Here is a 20876-nt window from a genome sequence, read left to right on the forward strand (position 1 = left end):
GAAACTGGACTTCTCCCAAGCCTTGGTTGTTTTCCTCTTTGAATAGGGGATTGTGTTTTCCTCAGATGAGTGCTGGAAGTTTTAAGTGATGTGTGAAGAACTGGCTGCAATGCCTATCTCACAGTCAACAATCAGGAAATGACAACTGCTATTCTCGTTGCCAGAGTTGGTCAAGCGCCCCTTGCCAAGCCGCTCGGCACAGCTCCAGATGGAGCAGGCTGGCTGGTGCCCCTGAAGAGGTTGTCCTCTGGTCTTTAAACAGACCTGGAACTGGGGCTGCACTCTTTCAAGTCCAGGCATAGCCCCAGCCGCTTTTAGCTTCTGACCCTCGATCAAATTCTTTTCAGAGAGAGTTGAAGAAATTGAGGTCTCTTAGTGTTTATTTGAATTTCATCAGGCTATAACAAGTATAGACTCAAAATTGTATTCGTTTTCAGATTATTGAACTCAGGTTCAAGGATGAGCATGTAGCCTACAGATTAGGATATCAGTTGAGACGTCCGTGTCCCATGTAAAAGTACTTGGCTTTGATACTTGGCTCTGGCTCCTGACTCCAGCGTTCTGCTCATGCAGACCCTGGGATGCAGCTGTGATGGCTCAAGTAATTAGGTTCCTGACACCCATATGAGAGACCTGGATTGAGTTACCAGACCCTAGCTTCAGCCCATGATTTGGGGAGAGAACCATCAAATGCAAGCACTCTCTCTCTCTCTCTCTCTCTCTGCCTTTCAAATAAACAACAATTTGATAAAATAAACCCAAGTTCCATGTAATTGGCAACCAAGTTTCTGCAATTGGGAAGTGGCCTGAGAACACAGATTTTCTGATTTCAAAACGGGTGCCTGTTCCACTGCTCTGTGCTGCTTCTTCAACTTAAGCTTAGCAACATAAAACCTTGCAACATAAGATCTTGGTGGCGAGGGAGAGTAAACAGGTGAATGCACACAAATAGCTCAGCACAACCCAGACTCTCTGGAGCAGAAGCAAGGCCTCCCCGAGGTGTTGATGGTGCACAAGAAGTTCTGTGAAGTTTACGAAACAACAACAACAACAAACCGGCGTGGGAGAAGTGCGATGAGATTGACCTAATTCAGAATGTGAAAAATGCTGCCAACGTGCAGGGCCCTCTGGCTGGCCCAGTTTGAAGCTCGCCATCCACGAGCTGCACCTGCTGACTCTCCCTACAGGGCTGCTCTTTCCTCTGTGTCTTCGGCTTCCCTGGGGAGAAGGCACCTGATGAGGTCACTCACGCTTTGGAAAGTGCTGTGGATATCTTTGACTTCTGCTCTCAGGTCCACAAAATCCAGTGAGTGTTGACCCTGATCCCAACCCAGTGGGCCCTGGTCCTTTTTAAGGATGTGGAGGTGGGTGCATAGGGAATAAGGAAGGAGAAGGACTAAGAACTTAGTTCTGTGTCTCAGTGTGGTCCTTCTTTGCATCTCCAAGCCATGCACATGCCCTGAATTGATTACAAGGGGGTAGGAGAATTCTTTGTTGAAAATCCGTTCCCACTCCTCTCTACTCCCATTCATTACTCCCCCACCTGCCTACTTTCTCCATACTCAGTATCTGTTCATCTCTTTCCCACAACCCTCTGCATGGCACAGTACTGTCTCCATCGGTGTTGCCAGCGGGATTGTCTTCTGTGGAATTGTCGGACACACTGTGAGACACGAGTACACAGGTGCGCTGAGCCAGCTTCTCCCCATTTTCCCTTCTGCTGGGCTTTAAGGAAGGAAGCATAAAAATGAGTAAGATGTGGGCTCTGCCCTCAGGAAGTCCATGGTCTTCCAAGTAGAACTGGGCTATGCAGCTTTGCCCATTGATAGTGTCTCCATGTTTGGCAACTGTGTCCTTCTGGGGCTATCATGAGGGTAATAATTATGTAAGTGGGGCAGATGTTAAGTCTAGTGGTTAAGACAGCTTTATCCCATATCGAAGTACCCATCTCTGGTTCCTGACTGCAGCTTCCTAATAATGTGGACCCTAGGAGGCAGTGGGGATGGTTCAACTAATTGGGTTCCTGCTGTCCAGGTTGAAGACCTACATTGAGTTCCAAGCTTTGGCTGTGGGCGTTTGCCAGGTGAACCAGCTGATGGGAGTGCTCACTCATTCTCTCTCTGTCTATAAGTAATAAAATTATGAAAAAAGGGCTGGCGCCGCAGCTCAATAGGCTAATCCTCCGCCTTGCGGCGCCGGCACACCGGGTTCTAGTCCCGGTCGGGGCGCCGGATTCTGTCCCGGTTGCCCCTCTTCCAGTCCAGCTGTCTGCTGTGGCCCAGGAATTGCAGTGGAGGATGGCCCAAGTGCTTGGGCCCTGCACCCCATGGGAGACCAGGAGAAGCACCTGGCTCCTGCCATCGGATCAGCGCGGTGCGCTGGCCGCAATGCACTGGCAGTAGTGGCCACTTGGGGAGTGAACCAACAGTAAAGGAAGACCTTTCTCTCTGTCTCTCTCTCTCTCACTGTCTAACTCTGCCTGTCAAAAAAAAAAAAAATAGGAATAAAATAAAATAAATAAAAAATAAAGAAAGTAATTTGTCTGTTAACATGAAAGAGGCAATAGGTTAGGACTGCTTTTTACCAATCATAAATACTGGCACTACTGAAAAGTAATACGCCTCTGAAGAGGGAGTAGTGATAAGAGGTGTTATCACCACATCTCTTGACTCGTCCGATTACTCCCCTCTTCAATCCTTTTAGGGCTTGTGATGATTAGCAGTGATGCAAATAGAACAGTGAATGCACATGAAGTACTGAAATGGTCATGTTTGTCCTAGTGTCGAGCAGTACTTCATTCTACACAATAGATGTAGTGTTCCCATAGACTGAGCCAGGGAAGCTGGTTTTGTAGACAGAAAGGTGACAGAAACAGAAGCAAATTATAAAAAGCATATTGGTCATGTCCAAGTGTCTTTTTTCATAAGACGGAGCCAGCAGAACAAAACCACAGAAAGACAGATGGTTGGTTAACATCAGCTTGCTGTGCTGTGTGTAAGGATTAAAGCAGAGGGACCTTTGCTAATATGTCACTTAAAACTGGCCTACTGGGGCCAGCATCACAGTGCAGCAGGGTAAGTTGCTGCCTGCGACAGTGGCATCTCAGATTAGATTGCCATTCAAGTCCCGATCCAGCTCCCTGCGAAAGCACCTGAATAAGCAGTGGAAATAGCCCAAGTGTTTGGGATGCTGCCGGCCATGTGGAAGACCTGGAGGAAGCTCCAGGCTCCTGGCTCTGTCCTGGCCCAGCCCCGGCCATTATGGCCATTTGGGAAGTGAACCAGTGGATGGAAGGCCCCCCCTCTGTCCCTTTCTCTCTGTCACTCTGCCTTACAAATAAATAAATAAAATCTTTTTTAGAAAATGGGAAAAAAAAGGTTTATTTTTATTTGAAAGGCAGTGTGACAGAGAAAGACACACACACACACACACACACACAGAGACCTTGATTCCACTGGCTATTCCCCAAATGGCTACAATGGCCAGGACAGGGCCAGCCCAAAGCCAGCAGCATCTTCCAGGCCTCTCATGTGGGTAAGGAACCCAAGAACTTGGGCCATCCTCCACTGCTTTCCCAGCCACATTATCGGGGAGCTGGATTGGAAGTGGAGCATCCGGGAGGAACCAGCACCTAACTTAACCAGCTGTGCCACAGAGCCAGCCCCATAACGAGAAAGAAACTGGCTTGTTTGGAAATTTGACTGTTATCTCTCCTGATTTCTCTGAAGGTTAGATAACAACTTTGTTTTGCTTTGGTAGTTTGGAACTTTAGTATGAGAGACTCTGTTTTCATTTTTATTCTAATCTTTTTGGGGTCCAGTTCAGGAGCTTAGTCCAAAGCAATGGCCTCTTTAGTTTTTAACAAATTTGAAAAAGAGTATCTTAATCAAAAGTAGTCAAGTTTATATTAAAGTGGAACATTTACTGCCTACTTAGTGGTAACATTGAGGGCTTACTTTCATCCAGACACTGTTCAAAGTTATAAATGTGTCTTAACTCATTAATCTTCATAAGCTACTGAAATAGGTATTATTGTTGTGGGAATGAGGATTCCCAAACTACATTGTGGGGATTGAGAACCCTGGCTGGGTGCAGAGAGATCCCCAGCTAAACATAGTCCTGGTTTTTGTCTTCCCGTGCTTGTAAGAATACACCTGACAGAGGAGAGAGGAGGGGTTGGCAGCACCTTGGCATAGTGGGTAAAGCTCTGGCATCCCACATGGGCGCCAGTTCCAGTCCCGGCTGCTTCACTTCCGACCCATCTCTCTGCTATGGCCTGGGAGAACAGTAGAAGATGGCCCAAGTCCTTGGGCCCCAGCACCTGCGTGGGAGACCTAGATGAAGAAGCTCCTCACTCCTTACTTTGGATCAGCACAGCTCTGGCCATTGCAGCCAACTGGGGAGTGAAGCAGCGGAAGGAAGACCCCTCTCTCTGCCTCTCCTTCCCTCTCTGTGTAACTTTGCCTTTCAAATAAATAAATACATCTTTTTAACAAAATAAAAATAAGAAAGAAAAAAAAAAGAATACAACTGGAAGACGTAGGCAGAGCATAAAAGCAGGAGTTATTGAAAGAAAAAGATAGCACATACTCAGACATGAGAGTGGAAATCTTAAAAGAGCAAATTTCCCCCAGGCTGGGGTCATTCTTTCATAGGGTAGAGGGGGTGCCCAGGGAGAGCCTGATTGAAGTTCCAAAGGAGGAAGGGTGGGGGTGGGGCTGCATCCCACGTGGCAGTCTCCAGGAAATGGATGGAAAGTGAGGTTTAGCTGCATGATGAAGAGTGAGTATGCTGAGCGTTCAACCATGTTGACTTGGCGTGGAAGATGATGGGGTTTGGGTGGTGCAGGTGGCTTGGATGTTGGCAGTCCTTAGCTCCTAATCCCTGCCTCGTCCACATCACGTTTGTCATCCCCATCTTATAGATTAGGAAACTAAGGCATGAAGAGCTAAAGTAGTTTGCCCACACACTTTGCCCATCATGGTTAGCAATAAAGTTGAGGCCCACAGTCTCTGCACTACCGTGCGTCAGTGTCTCCTACATCATCCCCTTCCAGCTCCATTTACTCATAAGAAATTACCAAATGGGCTGGCACTGTGGCTCACTTGGTTGATCCTCCACTGGCATCCCATATGGGCACTGGGTTCTAGTCCTGGTTGCTCCTCTTCCAGTCCAGCTCTCTGCTGTGGCCCAGGAGGCAGTGGAAGATGGCCCAAGTGCTTGGGCCCCTGCACCCACATGGGAGACCAGGAGGAAGCACCTGGCTCCTGGCTTCGTAGCGGCCATTTGGGGGGTGAACCAATGGAAGGAAGACCTTTCTCTCTGTCTCTCTCACTGTCTAACTCTGCCTGTCAAATAAATAAATTAAAAAAAAAAAGAAATTACCAAATGAAGGTTCATTTGCAGGAGCATACAGACACAGTTTTGTGCTTTGTCCAGGGAGTGATATACAACAGGCCCCAACCCTGGCTGGAGGAGTTGCTATAGAACCCCCCAAACTGGGTCCACTGGCCAGACATGCTCAGAATGGTAGAAGAAAGGAGGTATTTATTACAGAGTGCAGAGCAAGGAGCCAGGCAGTTATCAATTCGCAGGCTCCCTGAAGGGTTAGGAGCACAGAGGGTCATGGATTGAAGTTTGGGCTGAGAGATGTGTGTTCAGCTTGTGTCCAAGCCCTGGTTGGTCTGGCTTTCTTTTACTTATTTTTTAAAGATTTATTAATATATTTGAAAGGCAGAGTATGAGAGAGAGAGAGGGAGGGAGAGATGGAGGGAGGGAGGGAGGGAGAGATCTTCCATCTTCTGGTTCACACCCCAAGTGGCTGCAACAGCTGGGGCTAGGCCAGGCTAAAGCCAGGAGCCTTGAACTCCATTTGGGTTTCCTACATGGTGGCAGGTGCCCAAACACTTGGGCCATCTTCTGCTACTACCTTGGGTGCATTAACAGGGAGCTGGATCAGAAGTGGAGCAGCAGGATTCAAATGGCACTTATATAGGATGTTAGCACCATGGGCGGTGGTTTAATCCATCTGCCACACCACTGGCCCCTCTCGGCTCTTCTTGATTGGTCAGTGACATCTTGTTCTTTATGATGGACAAGGGGGCTTCAGTGAATCTGGGGGCCACATACAGGTGGTAGTTACATCCTGCCCTGGGTGTGGAATCTCCTCTGCACACATACACACACACACATACACACACACACACATACAGACACACACACACACACATCCCTCAAGCCAATACCTTACTTTTGGGAGAAATGTAACCTCATGATAGATGCACCAGTTCCTCAACTCAGTGATTTTAGTAAGATGTTGATTTGCAATCAAACAACAGGGCAGGGACACCTTAAGCTAAGGGAGGGAGACTGGGCAGATGGGACCTGGTGATATCTAGCATCTGCATTCCAAATGCTGCAAGGGGTCAGTTTCGGGGTCAGTACTCCTTGGGCGTGCTTGTGTTTGTCCACCTTGTAGAAGACCAATTACCCCTTATCTGAGAGCCCGCCCAGCCTGTGATTTTCCCACTTAGAAAATCCAGTCTGGATTTAAGGTCTTTCCATCCCTGAGCAGATCATTCTCTTTGCCTCCAGGGTGTAGTACTAACTTTGTCAATGGCTAATTGCATTAAATTCTTGCATATTTTAAAGGTAGCCATGGGCGGAACTCAGATAGCTGAAGGCTGGACTTGAGTACAGTTCACAAGAGGCAAAGGGGGTAAAAGGTAAAGTGCCACTTGGGGACAATATCCCCAGATTACTTGCAGTGCGGTGACTGTTCTTTGACTTTCTCCTTCCTGTTGTAGTCATTGGTCAAAAAGTCAACATAGCTGCCAGGATGATGATGTACTACCCGGGAATCGTGACCTGTGACTCCGTCACCTACAATGGCAGCAACCTACCACCCTACTTTTTTAAAGAGCTCCCAAAGAAACTTATGAAAGGTGTTGGCGATTCTGGACCAGTCTATCAGTGTTTGGGACTTAATGAGAAAGTGTGAGTATGGGGCGTGTGTGTGTGAGTGTGTGTGTGTGTGTGGAAAGAAATGGGAGAATGATGATAGTGAAGCAAGCAGTCATCCATTTGTGATTTTGCAACCATTTTATGAATTGAAATCTAATTTTTCTCCAGACCAAGGTCCTGACTTCAAAGTCGGTTATCTCCCCTCCACCCTATGATATTACCCCCTCAGATCTGAGAATCTGAGAGTGATTCGTCAAAGGTTATGGACACAGAGCGTAGAATGCCCTCTGTTTGAATACCTACGTGCACCCGTGCACCCGGATGGACCAAAATCACCCACCATTAAATATTTACATATTAGCCAACTGTATGCCCAGGCATTAATTGAGTTTGAAGAGTATAAGGTACTGTTTTTATTCTAGATCTTTAGTGAAAAACATTAGCCATAAGCCTGGCTTCATTGTGTAAATACCACCTTGGACTTAAAATTCTTCAAAGGCTTTCAACCATTTTCATGATGATGTTCATGCTTGTGTTTGTTTTTTTCCTGGTGGTGACATGCAAGGTCAACAGCTGCCTTCCCAACCTCATCTCTCCCTCTGCCCCCTCCCCTCGGGTGTCTAAATGGATTTCCTTATCGGCACCCACCCCACCCCAGGTCTACTGGGAATTTCACAATTTTGCGATCTTTCTCAAGGGCTAATTCTATGAGCGTGCATCTGGAACTCCTCCCTCGCAGCTCAGACAGTGTAGCTCTTTCCTCCTACAGCGCATGTCTCCGTCAGCACAGTCATCACGCTCTGTCACAGTTCCTGACTTTTCACTTATGACACACACTCTCTTTGAGGGTGCTGATTATTTCCTGTTCTTTCTCAGGTCCCCAGGGGTTGGCACACAGTAGGCCCTTACTAATGATGACTAAAGGAATGGGTGAATAAGCTAGTGAATGAATGGCATGGGAAGCAGGAAGCTGTTACTCTATATTGGCAAGCTAGAGTCTTACACAGGTCTTTCAGAGGGCCCAGTACCAGAACCAGGACGGTAGTTGGCTCAAGGAGTTGCTATTATTTCCTTTGTATTCCTGGGACTTAGCACATGTAGGATATCAATAAAATGCTATTTGAACAAATGAGCGGATATTGATACTTTTTAGTGAGCACTAGTCAAATGTGAAGCAATTTACCTCAAAATATATAATTTATTCTTACTGCTGGCCCTCTGAAGTAGAAACTATTATCTTCTGCATTATTACCTTATTATCTTATGCATTTAAAATCTGAGAGTCAGAGATGTTAAAGAAGTTGTCCACAGTCATATCTCTAGTAAGCAATGGAGCTGAGATTCAAACTGCCACAATGATGTGGCATGAGAGGCAGCCACAAAACCTCAGTGGTATCCAACCACAAACACTTATTATCTCACAAATATGTGAGGCTCAAGGCTAGATTTGGTGGATCCTGCCCTGGCTTATTCTCATGCCTGGGCAGCAGGTTGTTGGCTGACCCAGCATGGCCTCGGCTGAGAAAACTAGGACAGTCTAGCTGGTGTGTGTCATCTTCCACCAGGGGTGCCGTCAGGGCAGTATCAGAAGAACAAGAGCAAGGTGGTCCCGTGCACAGGCATCTGTCGAGCCGCTTCCTGTGTCTTGTGTTTGCTAAGGTTCCCGCTGGCCAGGCATTCACTAGGCTGAGGCCAGAGCAGGAGGGCACCACCGAGTTCTAGAGCAAAGGGCACAAATACAAGTTGGGGTGACCAGGCAGGACTGTTCATGCTGCTCAGACCTGCAACACAAACCCAAGACTATCTGATCCCAAAACCTGCACTCTTTTCATGATTTTTCTCTACCATCATCCCTGCGGATAAAAGAGTGTGGAAATGAAAATGTAGTTTTGAGAATTTACAATCTCCCTGAGAAGACCAACATATACAAAAATGGTTTGTATATTACATGGGAGACTTTTGATGATATGCCATAAAAGAAGGATAACAAGTCTCCTTCAAGAGATGTGTTAGGTAGAGCCCAAGCATGTGCACCCTCGCCTAGGTTCACATTCCATCAGTATCTTGTGTCAGCACTAGCCATGGCATCTTGGGCAAGCTATACTCATTTTCCTCATTTGTAAGATGACCATACTAGTGCTACTTTTCAATAATTTTTTTGGTCAGGATTAAAGGGAATGATACAAGTAAAGCACTTGGAATTGTGCCAGACACATAGCACATACTCAAAAATCAATCAATCAATCAATCAAAGAAAAGGTGAGCTATGGGATTGGCACTATGGTGCAGCAAGTTAACCCTCTGTCTGCAACACCAGCATCCCAAATGGGCACCGGTTCGAGTCCTAGCTGCTCCACTTCTGATCCAGTTCCCTGCTAACGCATCTGGAAAGGCAGCAGAAGATGGCCCAAGATGGCCCCTGCACCCACGTGGGAGACCCGGAAGAAGGCCCTGGCCATTATGGCCATTTGAGGAGTGAACCTGTGGATGGAAGATCTCTTTCTCTATCTCTCCCTCTCTCTCTCTGTAACTCTGACTTTCAAATAAATACTGTGATATTCCACCAATTTGAGCAACTGGTGGAATCTTTCCAGGATGTGAGGGAGGCTGTACCATATCCAAGTCTATAGGGTCCTATGCTAGGCATCTGGTCCCCTAAGAAGGGGGTTGATTCTGCCATTGCAGACTCAACAAACATTTGTTGAACAATGTCAAGGTGTTATGGTGACAAGCAAGTGTTATCGAGTAATGCCTCCTCCTCTCCCCTTCTCTAGACTTTTGCAGCTCTTGAGTCAGGGGATAGATGCTTATTAGAGATTGAAAAGGAAGCTTTCTGGGAACTAAGCCCTAGTCACTCTTGCTCTCAATATTTCCCTGTTTTAATCCTAACATCTTTTTTTTCTTCTCTTCAGCATGTTTGGGATGGCATACCTTACCTGCAACAGAAATGAGGGCTACCCTTTGCTGGGTAGGTAGTGCCTTGATTTTAAACTTCCTGTTGAACTATAGCAAAGCATACAGAAAAATACACTGGTGATTAAGTGCAAAGCTGAATGAGTTATCACAAAATGAAAACATAATGATCACCCAGGTCAAGAAATAGAAAAGTAACAATACTCCATGGACACCTACACCCTCTTTCCTGCTTCCTTCCCCCCCAAAACTTCTAACACCTTAGATTACTTACATTTGTTTGAAGTTCCTATGTAAGTAGAATCACCCTTTATATATGCCTTATTTTACTCAACAGTGTTGTCAACTCATTTTGTTGGTGTTACTGCCATACTATGCAGTATTCCATACTGTAAATATACCAAAAATATCTTCATTCTGCTATTGTACAGCATTTGGGTTGTTTACTATTTGGGATTTTTATGAATACTATCACAAACATTTTTTGCACAAGTCTTTTGGTGAACACTATTTGCATTTCCATTGAGTGTATATGTAGGAGTGAAATTGTCGGCACAAAAGGTGCAATTCTGGTAGATGATGCAAAGAAGTTTTTCAAAATTTATATTCTGTAATTTATATTCTGACCAACAGTGTTATGAGAGATCCAGTTCTTCATTCTTGCCAGCAACTTGGTTTTGTCTGTCTTTACAATTTTAATAATTCTGTGGGGTATATTATGAGAACTTATTGTGGTTTCTACTTGCATTGACCTGATTGGGTGAGCTGCTTTTCCACATGTTTGTTAGCCATTTGGACAGCTTCCTTTATAAAGTGTCTGTACAAATCATTGTGCTATTCTTCAGTTGGATTGTATTTGTATCATTGATATTTTGACATTATTTTATATGTTCTAGAAATGGATCCATTGCCATTTATTTGTATTGCACATCACTTTTCCCACCCTGTGCCACTTTTATTCTTTTAATGACTTATATTTAATGAGTGGGGTTCTTAATTTTAATGTAATCTAATTCATCTTATAGCTGGTTCTTCTCTATTTACTGTTTAAGAAAGCTTTCCTCATATACAAGTCATGAAGATATTTTTCTAGATTTTCTGCCAGACATTTTGCTTTATCTTTTGCATTTAAGTCTGCAATCCACCTGAAAGTGATATTTTTGTGATTCTTGGTGCTAAGGACCCAAACATAAGGAAGCTAACTTGAGATTAGACAGGGAAGATGATCTAAAAGGAGGCAGGGGTACACCTCTTACAGAGTAGATCCCATGAAGACTGGCCTGTGGATTCTGAAAGCAGTCATTTGTAGGAACACTTGTCATTTCCTTCTGTTAGACTTGGACGTCCTTGCAAGTCTCAACATAAGTGAAGTTCTGGTTATAACTGTGTCTTGGTGTCAGGAGAACCTGAAAGAAGGCAACAGTTACAGAACTACTAAAGACACTTGGGCCAGCAGAAATGTCCTCCTTAGATTACAGACAGGTGGATTTCAGTCTTCCAGCACATTCCTTCTTATAGGTCCAGATTCCCAAACTCCTGAAGCCAGAGGCAAGAAGGAGTATCCACTTTCCCTCCTCTGAGGCTAACTTTCCATCCCAAGTCATACTTATGATAACATGGAATCCTGTCCTCCTTTCTACACGATTGCAGACTCAACTGGGACGCAGACATCCCAGGTAATGTCTTAACCACTGGGCCAAATACCAACCCTACATGAACTTTTTGAAGAACCCTCCTAGCTCTTAGATGTCCTATATGAATGGAATAAGAGAACCAGAAGATTCTGCCATATTACCTTTTTTTTTTTTTTTTTTTTTTTTTTTTTTTTTTTTTTTACAGGCAGAGTAGACAGGGAGAGAGAGAGACAGAGAGAAAGGCCTTCCTTTGCCGTTGGTTCACCCTCCAATGGCCTCTGCGGCCTGCGCGCTGCAGCTGGCACACCGCGCTGATCCGATGGCAGGAGCCAGGTACTTCTCCTGGTCTCCCATGGGGTGCAGGGCCCAAACACTTGGGCCATCCTCCACTGCACTCCCTGGCCACAGCAGAGAGCTGGCCTGGAAGAGGGGCAACCAGGACAGAATCTGGCACCCCGACCGGGACTAGAACCCGGTGTGCCGGCGCCGCAAGGCAGAGAATTAGCCTAGTGAGCCGCGGCGCCGGCCGCCATATTGCCTTTTGAGCCTCGTCTTCTGAGTTCCTCTGTTAGCCTGAAGCTAAAGAAGAACACAGTACATACAAGTTGAAGTTCAAATGCATTTTCAGAAAGGGAATGTTTCATTCAAAGGAAGCAAGATAGTCTGCAATTCTCAGTACACCATACCCAGAAATTTACATTCCTAAGCAAAGCACTTAGCTTCTTTGAATACATCTACACTTGGATTAGGGATCTTATTTTTCAGCAAAGACTTTAGATCATAGCCCAGTATGTATTTGCTTTATCAGTGGATTACAGAGTAGGCTCTCCACAGCCCTCTGTCTGCCAAATCAGAAATGCTTGGCCCTACCGGAGTCTCTAACTCTTTTGACAAGCATTGCTCCCCGTCTGGACATTGCAGTCAGTTCTTCCAGCTCCTTCCTGTCCACCCAGGTTTCAAACACTGAACTCAGCTTCCAGTTTCAGCCAGGGCATCCTGTTACATGTATTTAAAAACACAGAAGAAAAAGAACAGCAACGGGGTGATTTTTGTTTTTGCTCTTTCTTTTCTAAGTTTTCTGTATTTTCTACCATAAGCATGTGTTTGCTGTATCATCAGAAAAAATACATAATGTATTCTTACTATGAATTTGGTTACTCTTTGGGTAAACATCATTACACATGATTTTTGAAAGCAAATTTAATCTTATCACTGATAATGCTTCCAGTAACACTGAATTAAGTATAATTTTCAGGTACAGAGGGCAAATTTCCTTCATCACAGAATAAGAAATCATATTTTATCTATGATTGTTCAATATGGGAAAACTAACTGTAAATTTATTTCCTAATGAAGTAATCTACAGGTTACTTCTAGTGGGTAAGGGGGAAAAAAAGGAAAAAGAAGCTTTAGGGTTTTTTGCACTGCAAGGGTACTTTAATATGGTCTTGGAAAAATTGAATTTGAAAATAATGCAAAATTTCTATGAACTTTTTGCAGCTATTATGTATAATTAAGTGGACATTGTAGTAAGCATTATAAGAATATTTTCTCTCACAGCTTGTAGTAATCAAATAAAACAGTGAAACCATGTTAACTGGAAAGCTGTAGAGAAAGATTTTAAAAATTTGAGAAGTACACAGGGTCGTGAAAGTCTGTGAGCAACTCCATGAAATGATCAAGGCTATTCTTAGAAGGAGTGTCACTAAGTGCTTTTTTTATATCTCTAGGCTAGTCTGTGTTGATTGTGTTTGCTCCCTTTTTAAACAATAAAAACATCAGGTCGTGATAAGGAGATCAAATACTTCATGTGTACTATGAAGGAATTTTTAATGTCCAACTGCAGCCGAGTCCTAATGTATGAAGGATTATCTGGATTTGGAAAAAGCCGGATACTTATGGAAATTGAGTACCTGGCCCAAGGTGAGAACCACAGGTGAGTGTCTGGGAATGATTGTTCCTTGTGAGATACAACCTTGAAAGACTTGTATTTCTTTGATACTCCTTCTCCTCTTTCTATACTCCCCCTTACATGAGTTATCCACAACCCACAGTTGTTGGGGCAATGACCTTTGTGTTAAGTAGACAACTAACGATGAATATATTGAACTAAGAAAGAGAGAAACTGGACTAACCCTTGGAAATCCTGGTTTAATGCCAAGTGGAGCTTAGGTATTTTAAAGCTCCCTAAAAAAAAATCCCAATATACAGACAGGCTGAGAACAGCTGGCATAGATGTTGACATCAAGGCGAGATTTAGTCTGTAGAACAAATACAAACATTTATTCAGCTAGCTGACAGGTAACCACTGGTTCACAGCATTTAGATCTGAGAATAGGGGTAGAGAAGGATGGGTCTCTAGAAGACAGGGCTAAGGTACCTACCTCGTGTTATTCATGTAACTTTGTATCTTCATATGAGGAGTGGCATGAGGTTTCTCCTTGGGACAACTCTTCCAGCACCCTCGCAGAAGTGCATAGTATGGTATTCGCAACAGTGATGATGACCGAGACAATGACGATGGTTTCCTATCCTTCCACCATCTGACCTAAAGGCTACAAGGGAAAGATGCTTGCTAACCCTATACTCTTATTAGCTTATAGTATTTCTATCCCTCTGTATGAGAAAGGCCAGTTTCTAAATACCTTTACCATTGCCATGTTGGTAATTCACAGAAGCCAGAAGACATTCATCTATTCAATCACTTGCTGAATTCCTGTGATGGCTCCAAAAAGTGTTAAGTGCAGTATCCATGTGCCAGGCCTGCCATAACAAAGTACTGGGTAGTGTAGACAACAGAACTTTACTGTTTCGTGGTCTGGGGCCTAGGCAGTCAAGACTGTGTCAGCAGGGTTGGCCCCTCTCAGGAGGGTGAGAAGAATCAGAGTCATCTGGATTCTGGGGGTTTGCTAGTGAGCTTTGCTATTCCTCTGGCTTCCTCGTCACATGGCCTTCTCCTTGTGTGTTCTTTGTGACCATGTTTCTCCTCACCCCTTTTAAAAAAGATTTTTTTATTTGGTTGAAAAGCAGAGTTACAGGGAGAGAGACAGAGACAGAGAGAGACGGGGGGCGGGGGAAAAGAGGGAGAGAAAGAAATCTTCTATCTGCTGGTTCACTCCCCAGGTGGCTGCAATGGCCAGGGCCAGGCCAGGCTGAAGCCAGGAGCCTGGAGTTTCATCTGGGTCTCCCATGTGGGTGGTCTAAGCACTTGGGCCATTTTCTGTTGCCTTCCCAAACACATTAGCAGGAAGCTGGACTGGAAGAGGTACAGCTCTTCTAGGCACATGGACTAGAGCCCACATGGGACCCCCTACGTCACAAGGCCAGCCCCACATTTATTTCTCTTTTTTTTAAAGATTTACTGGGAGGCCGGTGCTGTGGCATAACAGGTAAAGCCACTGCCTGTAGCACCAGCGTCCCATGTGGGCGCCAGTTCAAGTCCCAGATACTCCACTTCTAATCCAGCTCCCTGCTAATGTGCCTGGGAAGGCAGCAGAAGATGTCCCAAATGCTTGGGCCCCTGCACCCATGTGGGAACACGGAAGAAGCTCCTGGCTCCTGGCTTCGGATTGGCCCAGTTCTGGCCATTGCAGCCATCTGGGAAGTGAACCAGCAGTTGGAGGATCTCTCTGTCTGTCTCTCCCTCTCTTTCTCTGTAACTCTACCTTTCACATAAATAAATATATCTTTAAAAAATTTTTTTTTCCAAGACTTGAACTGTTGGTTAGAATTGGGATGCTGATACCATAAGCCGCAACTTAACCCACTGTGCCACAATGGCTGCCCCAAATTGCCCTTTTTATAAGACACCAGTCATACTGGATTAAGGGTCCAACCCTATGCCAATATGATCTTCACTAATTACATTTGCAACAAACCTATTCCCAAATAAGGTCACATTCTGAGGTAATAGGGGCTAAGTCTCCAACGTATGAGTGGGGGAAGGGGGTAAGTCAGCCCTTCGCAGTGCTGAGGCTCTGGATATGAATCCTGTCTGATCCCTACACTCAAGGAGCTCTGAGAAGAGAAGGGGAAGGTGATGGCAATGAATAGAATATAGTGAGAGGCCGGCACTGCGGCTCACTAGGCTAATCCTCCGCCTAGCGGCGCCGGCACACCGGGTTCTAGTCCCGGTCGGGGCGCCGGATCCTGTCCCGGTTGCCCCTCTTCCAGGCCAGCTCTCTGCTGTGGCCTGGGAGTGCAGTGGAGGATGGCCCAGGTGCTTGGGCCCTGCACCCCATGGGAGACCAGGAGAAGCACCTGGCTCCTGCCATCAGATCAGCGCGGTGCGCTGGCCGCAGTGCGCTGGCCGCGGCGGCCATTGGAGGGTGAACCAACGGCAAAGGAAGACCTTTCTCTCTGTCTCTCTTTCTCACTGTCCACTCTGCCTGTCAAAAAAAAAAAAAAAAAGAACATAGTGAGGACAACCACGGAGACACGGAGCACTATGAGAACTCAGAGAGGGGGCTGCTGGGTAACATCAGCCCTGCGACATCAGCGGGGCTGCCCAGGAGGTTCCACCTGAGCTGAGGTTACAGACGGACAGTGACCGAGGGACTGTGAGAACTGACGGCATTCCTGGCTGAGGAGAGAACGTGGGCAAAGACCCGGGGAAGAGAAACGGCTGTGGGGCTGCTGCTTTAGTGGAGGGTGGATAGCTGGGCAGGGAGTGGCAGAGAGAGAACAGGAGGTGGTGGGACGTCTTGAATGTCACATGAAAGGACACTTGGAGCCTCTGAAAATTTGACCTGGGAAAGTGACCCAAGAAGATGAGCCTCTAATGGGCTCTGGGTTTCTGTGAAGGTGACGCATTCTGAAGGCTGTGACACGAGGCACCGGGAGTGGCACACTGTTGTGTAGGGGAGGAGAGAATATGAGGGCCTGAAGCAGGGTGCGGGGCAGCAGTGGTGAGATTCAGGATAGCTAGGTTAGAGGATCGGGGCTTATGGGCATAGCGGAAGGAGGAGGCTATATCAGAAACGGAAGTAGAGAACAGCTTCCGGGTAGCTGAGTATGAGGAGAGAGAGCTTCCCTCAATCTTCACCATTTCCAAAATAAATTTTTAAACTCTCTTCTGATTCTTGATTTTTCTTGTTAAACAGGACTATTGCTATTGCACTGACTAAGGTCAGCTTCCATCAGAATTTTTATACTATCCAGATACTCATGGCCAATGTCCTAGGGCTGGATACTTGTAAGCATTATAAAGAACGACAGACCAACCTTCAAAATAAAGTCAAGAGCCTGTTGGATGAAAAGTTCCACTGTCTTCTTAATGACATTTTCCATGTCCAGGTAATTAGCTAGCATTAGACTTATGCAAGAATTAGCCCTGGGGCGGGGTGAAGTGGCTGCTCCCTGGTGGTTTATGCCAGGCAGCTCTCTGGCCTGTATTTTCTTTTTCTTTTCCTATCTAGAGCATCCAGGTGGTGAGGCAATGGCTCCCAATCCTCCTTGAATGTGCATCCGTTTTCTTGAGATGGATTGGCAGTATCAAGATATGCCACACTCACAAAACTCCAAATGGCCACCTGCTGATTCATTTTTTTCTACCCTCACCTGTCCGTCATAGCTGGTCTAGGCACTAGGTGCTCCCACAAGTGGCTGCCAATGCAGTGCCAGAGTGTGCCCTATCCTTTCCCAAGTCTGTTAGGCTCCCTGACGTAGAGCATTGGAGCTGGAAGGGTTTTAATGCACGAAGCACTTTAGTGTTTTTCCTTAAAGTCGCAGAGCTGGTAGTTCCCATTGCTGTTTTCCTATGCTCAACATTCTTCTATTTCTTTGTGTAGTTCCCTATTTCACGGGAGATTTCCAAGATGAGCACCTTTAGAAAGCAAAAGCAACTGGAAGCTTTGTTTATGAAGATCTTGGAGCAAGTAAGAGCCGCTGAAGGTCAAGTTGTGGGGGAAGGAAAACAGGGCCAATCACCACGAAGCCAGGTGGCCTGCGTTGGTTCAGACTCTGTGGGCAAGAAGCTTTTGAAGTCTGTGCAGGGTTTGCCCTGAAGGATTTGGCTGTCCTACAGACCTCCAGACCTTCAGCTAAGAACCTTTGCTGTATTCCACTTGGCTGCAGTAACTCCCATTGAGTTCAGCGTCCAATACCAAATGCATTCTTTCCTGTTACAATGCCCTTCCTTCCTCTTCTTAATCCTTTATATAGTAAGGGCAAATTCACTTACCCATCATTTCAACTTACCCTTGCCTCATCCTCGCTCACATCTACATGATTTCCAGTCCTACTGCTTCTATCCTGGACTGTCTCTGGAATCTCCCGACCCTCTTGTTTCCACTGCTGTTGTTAGGATTCCTGTCTTGGGGCTGATGCTGTAGTGTAGCTGGTAAAGCTGTTGCCTGTAGTGCTGCCATCCCACATAGACTCTGATTCAAGTCACGGGTACTCAGCTTCTGCTCCTGCTCTCTGCTATGGCCTGGGAAAGTAGTAGAAGATGGCCCAAGTGCTTGGGCCCCTGTGCCCACGTGGGAGACCCGGAAGAAGCTCCTGGCTCCTGGCTCCCAGCTTCAGATTGGCCCAGCTCCGACCATTGCAGCCATCTGGGGAGTGAACCAGTGGATGGAAGACCTCTCTCTCTCTCTCTCTCTCTCTCTCTCTCTGCCTCTCTGTAACTCTGCCTTTCGAATAAATAAATACATCTTTAAAAAAAAAAAAAAAAAAGACACAGCCAGCGCCACGGCTCAATAGACTAATCCTCCGCCTTGCGGTGCCAGCACACCAGGTTCTAGTCCCAGTCGGAGCACCGGATTCTGTCCCAGTTGCCCCTCTTCCAGGCCAGCTCTCTGCTATGGCCCGGGAGTGCAGTGGAAGATGGCCCAAGTGCTTGGGCCCTGCACCCGCATGGGAGACCAGGAGAGGCACCTGGCTCCCAGCTTCGGATCAGCGCAGTGTGCCGGCCGCAGCACGCTGGCCGCGGTGGCCATTGGAGGGTAAACCAACGGTAAAGGAAGACCTTTCTCTCTGTCTCTCTCTCTCTCACTGTCCACTCTGCCTATCAAAAAAAAAAAAAAAAAAAAAAAAAAAAGACACCTATCTCTTCTTGACCTATTTCCATAGCTTTCTGTAGTTTCTGGGCTTCTTACCACTCCAATTCATCTTCCATGCAATTGCCAGGGTGTATACGAAGCACACCAACCCAGTTTACACTCTCCAAATAAGTCCTGATGCTAATGAGATAAAAGCAAAAAGAATTTTGCTTTTTCTTTTTTAAAGGATTTATTTATTATTTGAAAAGCAGAGTGACAGAGTGAGACAGCGAGAGCGAGAGATCTTCCATCCTCTGGTTCACTCCCCAAGTGGCTGCAACAGCCAGGGCTGGGCCAGGCTGAAACCAGAAGCCTAGAACTCCATCCAGGTCTCCCACGTGGGTGGCAGGGACCCAAGTACTTGAGCCATCCTCTGCTGCCTTTACAGGCGCATTGTCAGAGAGCTGGGTCAGAAACAACTTGCACCAGGCCTCTGATATCGGATGCTGGCATTGCGAGCAGTGTCTTAACCTGCTACACCACAACACCTACCCCAAAAGACTTTTTATTAACCTGGAGAAATGATACTTATCCTTCAGCGTCACCTCTTTGGTGAGAACATCCCCAGATGCTTTGAACACCTACTGCAGTGTATTGCAAATTGTATTTCATATCTATCTCCCCACCAGGAGAATTGTGAGCTTTTTAAGAACAGAGAGTCTCTCATTTTTGTATTGCTACTGACAGGAAGAGAACCTGGGTTAAAAAAAAAAAAAATGATGAGTATAAGTTGTGGCATTGAGTTAAGTTTATAATACAACCTTCTTCTACACTTCAGGTATATAAGCAAGGCTGTTTCTAAATGTCAGGCTTTGGATTGTTTGCATAATAAGTATATCCAAGAAGCATCTTTATCAGTATGGATTTATGGGTTTAACTTCTAAAGAATAAAAAAGCAAGGCTTGAGTTGGACATAGGAATCCATTTAATTGTTGGCTTTTGTTTCAAAGCTTCTCAGTTGGGGGAGGCAGGGCTTTGGTGCAGCTGTTAATACGTCACTTAGGATATCCACAACCCATAGTGGAGTGCCTGGGATTGCGTCCCAACTCTGCTCCCAATTCCAGCTCTCTACTAAGGCAAACTCTGGGAGGTAGCAGTTGATGGGTCAAGAAGAAAAGGTCCCTGCCCCCACCTGGGATTGGGTTCCAGGCTCATGGCTGCAGCCTGACCCCGTCCCAGTGGTTACAGGCATTTGGGGGATGAACCAGCAAATGAAAGATGGCTCTCAATCTCTGTCTTTCTGTCTCTTTGTCTCTCCCTCTGTTTGTCTCAGTATCTCTACCTTTCAAATAAAATGCAAACAAATCGATAAACTTTTTCAAAATGTTAGTTCTGATGCATAGTCTAGTTTGGAAACCCTAGGGAAGCTAGGCTTTGATCACGTGTCATGACAATAGTCCTTGGATCATTCATTGTCTGTGTGACCTAAGGCCGCTTACTTACACCCTCTGGACCTAAATGTTTTCAGTGAGTAGATCCAATAGTACCACTTCCTGTGGAAAGAATTAAATGAGGTATTTTTGTAAAGATGGTGCCTGGAACATAGTCAGTACAACATAAATGTTGGTTTTTATTCACAACAGAATCCAATTCAGCCTCTTCATTTGAAATTTGGAATAAACCAAAGCCAATGATATACTATGGATTTCATGTGTTTTGTGGTTTTTAGTTTTTTGGTTCCTGTTTTATTTACCCTTCAGTTCATAAATAATCCACTGAAATCCATCCACTGATTCACTTCCCAGATGGCCACAACGGCTGGGGCTGCTCCATTCTGAAGCGAGGAGCTTCTCCCAGGTCTCCCACATGGGCACAGGGGCCCAAGGACTTGGGCCATCTTCTGCTACTTTCCCAGGCCATAGCAGAGAGCTAGATTGGAAGTGGAGCAGCAGGGTCTTGAATCAGCACCTACATGGGATACTAACACTGTAGGCAGCGGCTTTACCCACCACGCCATAGCGCCAGCCTGCTCTACTTCTAGTCTAGCTCCCTGCTAATGCACCTGGGAAGGTAGCAGAAGATGGCCCAGGTGCTTGCATCCACGTGGGAGACCTGGAAGAAGCTTTGGCTCCTGGCTTCGGCCTGGCCCAGACTCAGCTATTTGGGGAGTGAACCAGCAGATAGAAGACCTTTCATTTTCCCTCTCTTTTTAACTTTGCCTTTCCGATAAATAAAATTAATCTTTGAAAAATGGAATAATAACTTTCTGTTAATAAAAATTTTCTCATAGCTAGTGAGGAGCAAAGTATTTGGTGGCATAATGAGGCTGTAGGAGTAGACCCACTATGTGCAATGTATGATAAGTCAGGTTGAACATTTTATAATG

General features: G+C 45.7%; 1 protein-coding gene across 6 annotated transcripts in view; it reads left to right on the forward strand.

Annotated features, from left to right (window-relative positions):
- The window catches only part of ADCY10 (adenylate cyclase 10), a 110466-nt gene that overhangs the window by 43556 nt on the left and 46034 nt on the right, over positions 1-20876 (forward strand). For all 6 annotated transcript variants that reach the window (XM_051856005.2, XM_070076641.1, XM_008263960.4 and 3 more), the window contains 7 exon segments: positions 1188-1306; positions 1608-1684; positions 6807-6996; positions 9876-9931; positions 13293-13446; positions 16613-16805; positions 17300-17386. In XM_051856005.2, the coding sequence (XP_051711965.1) occupies positions 1188-1306; positions 1608-1684; positions 6807-6996; positions 9876-9931; positions 13293-13446; positions 16613-16805; positions 17300-17386 (876 nt within the window).

The sequence above is a fragment of the Oryctolagus cuniculus genome, chromosome 7, assembly GCF_964237555.1.
Source record: "Oryctolagus cuniculus chromosome 7, mOryCun1.1, whole genome shotgun sequence".
Classification (NCBI taxonomy): domain Eukaryota; kingdom Metazoa; phylum Chordata; class Mammalia; order Lagomorpha; family Leporidae; genus Oryctolagus; species Oryctolagus cuniculus.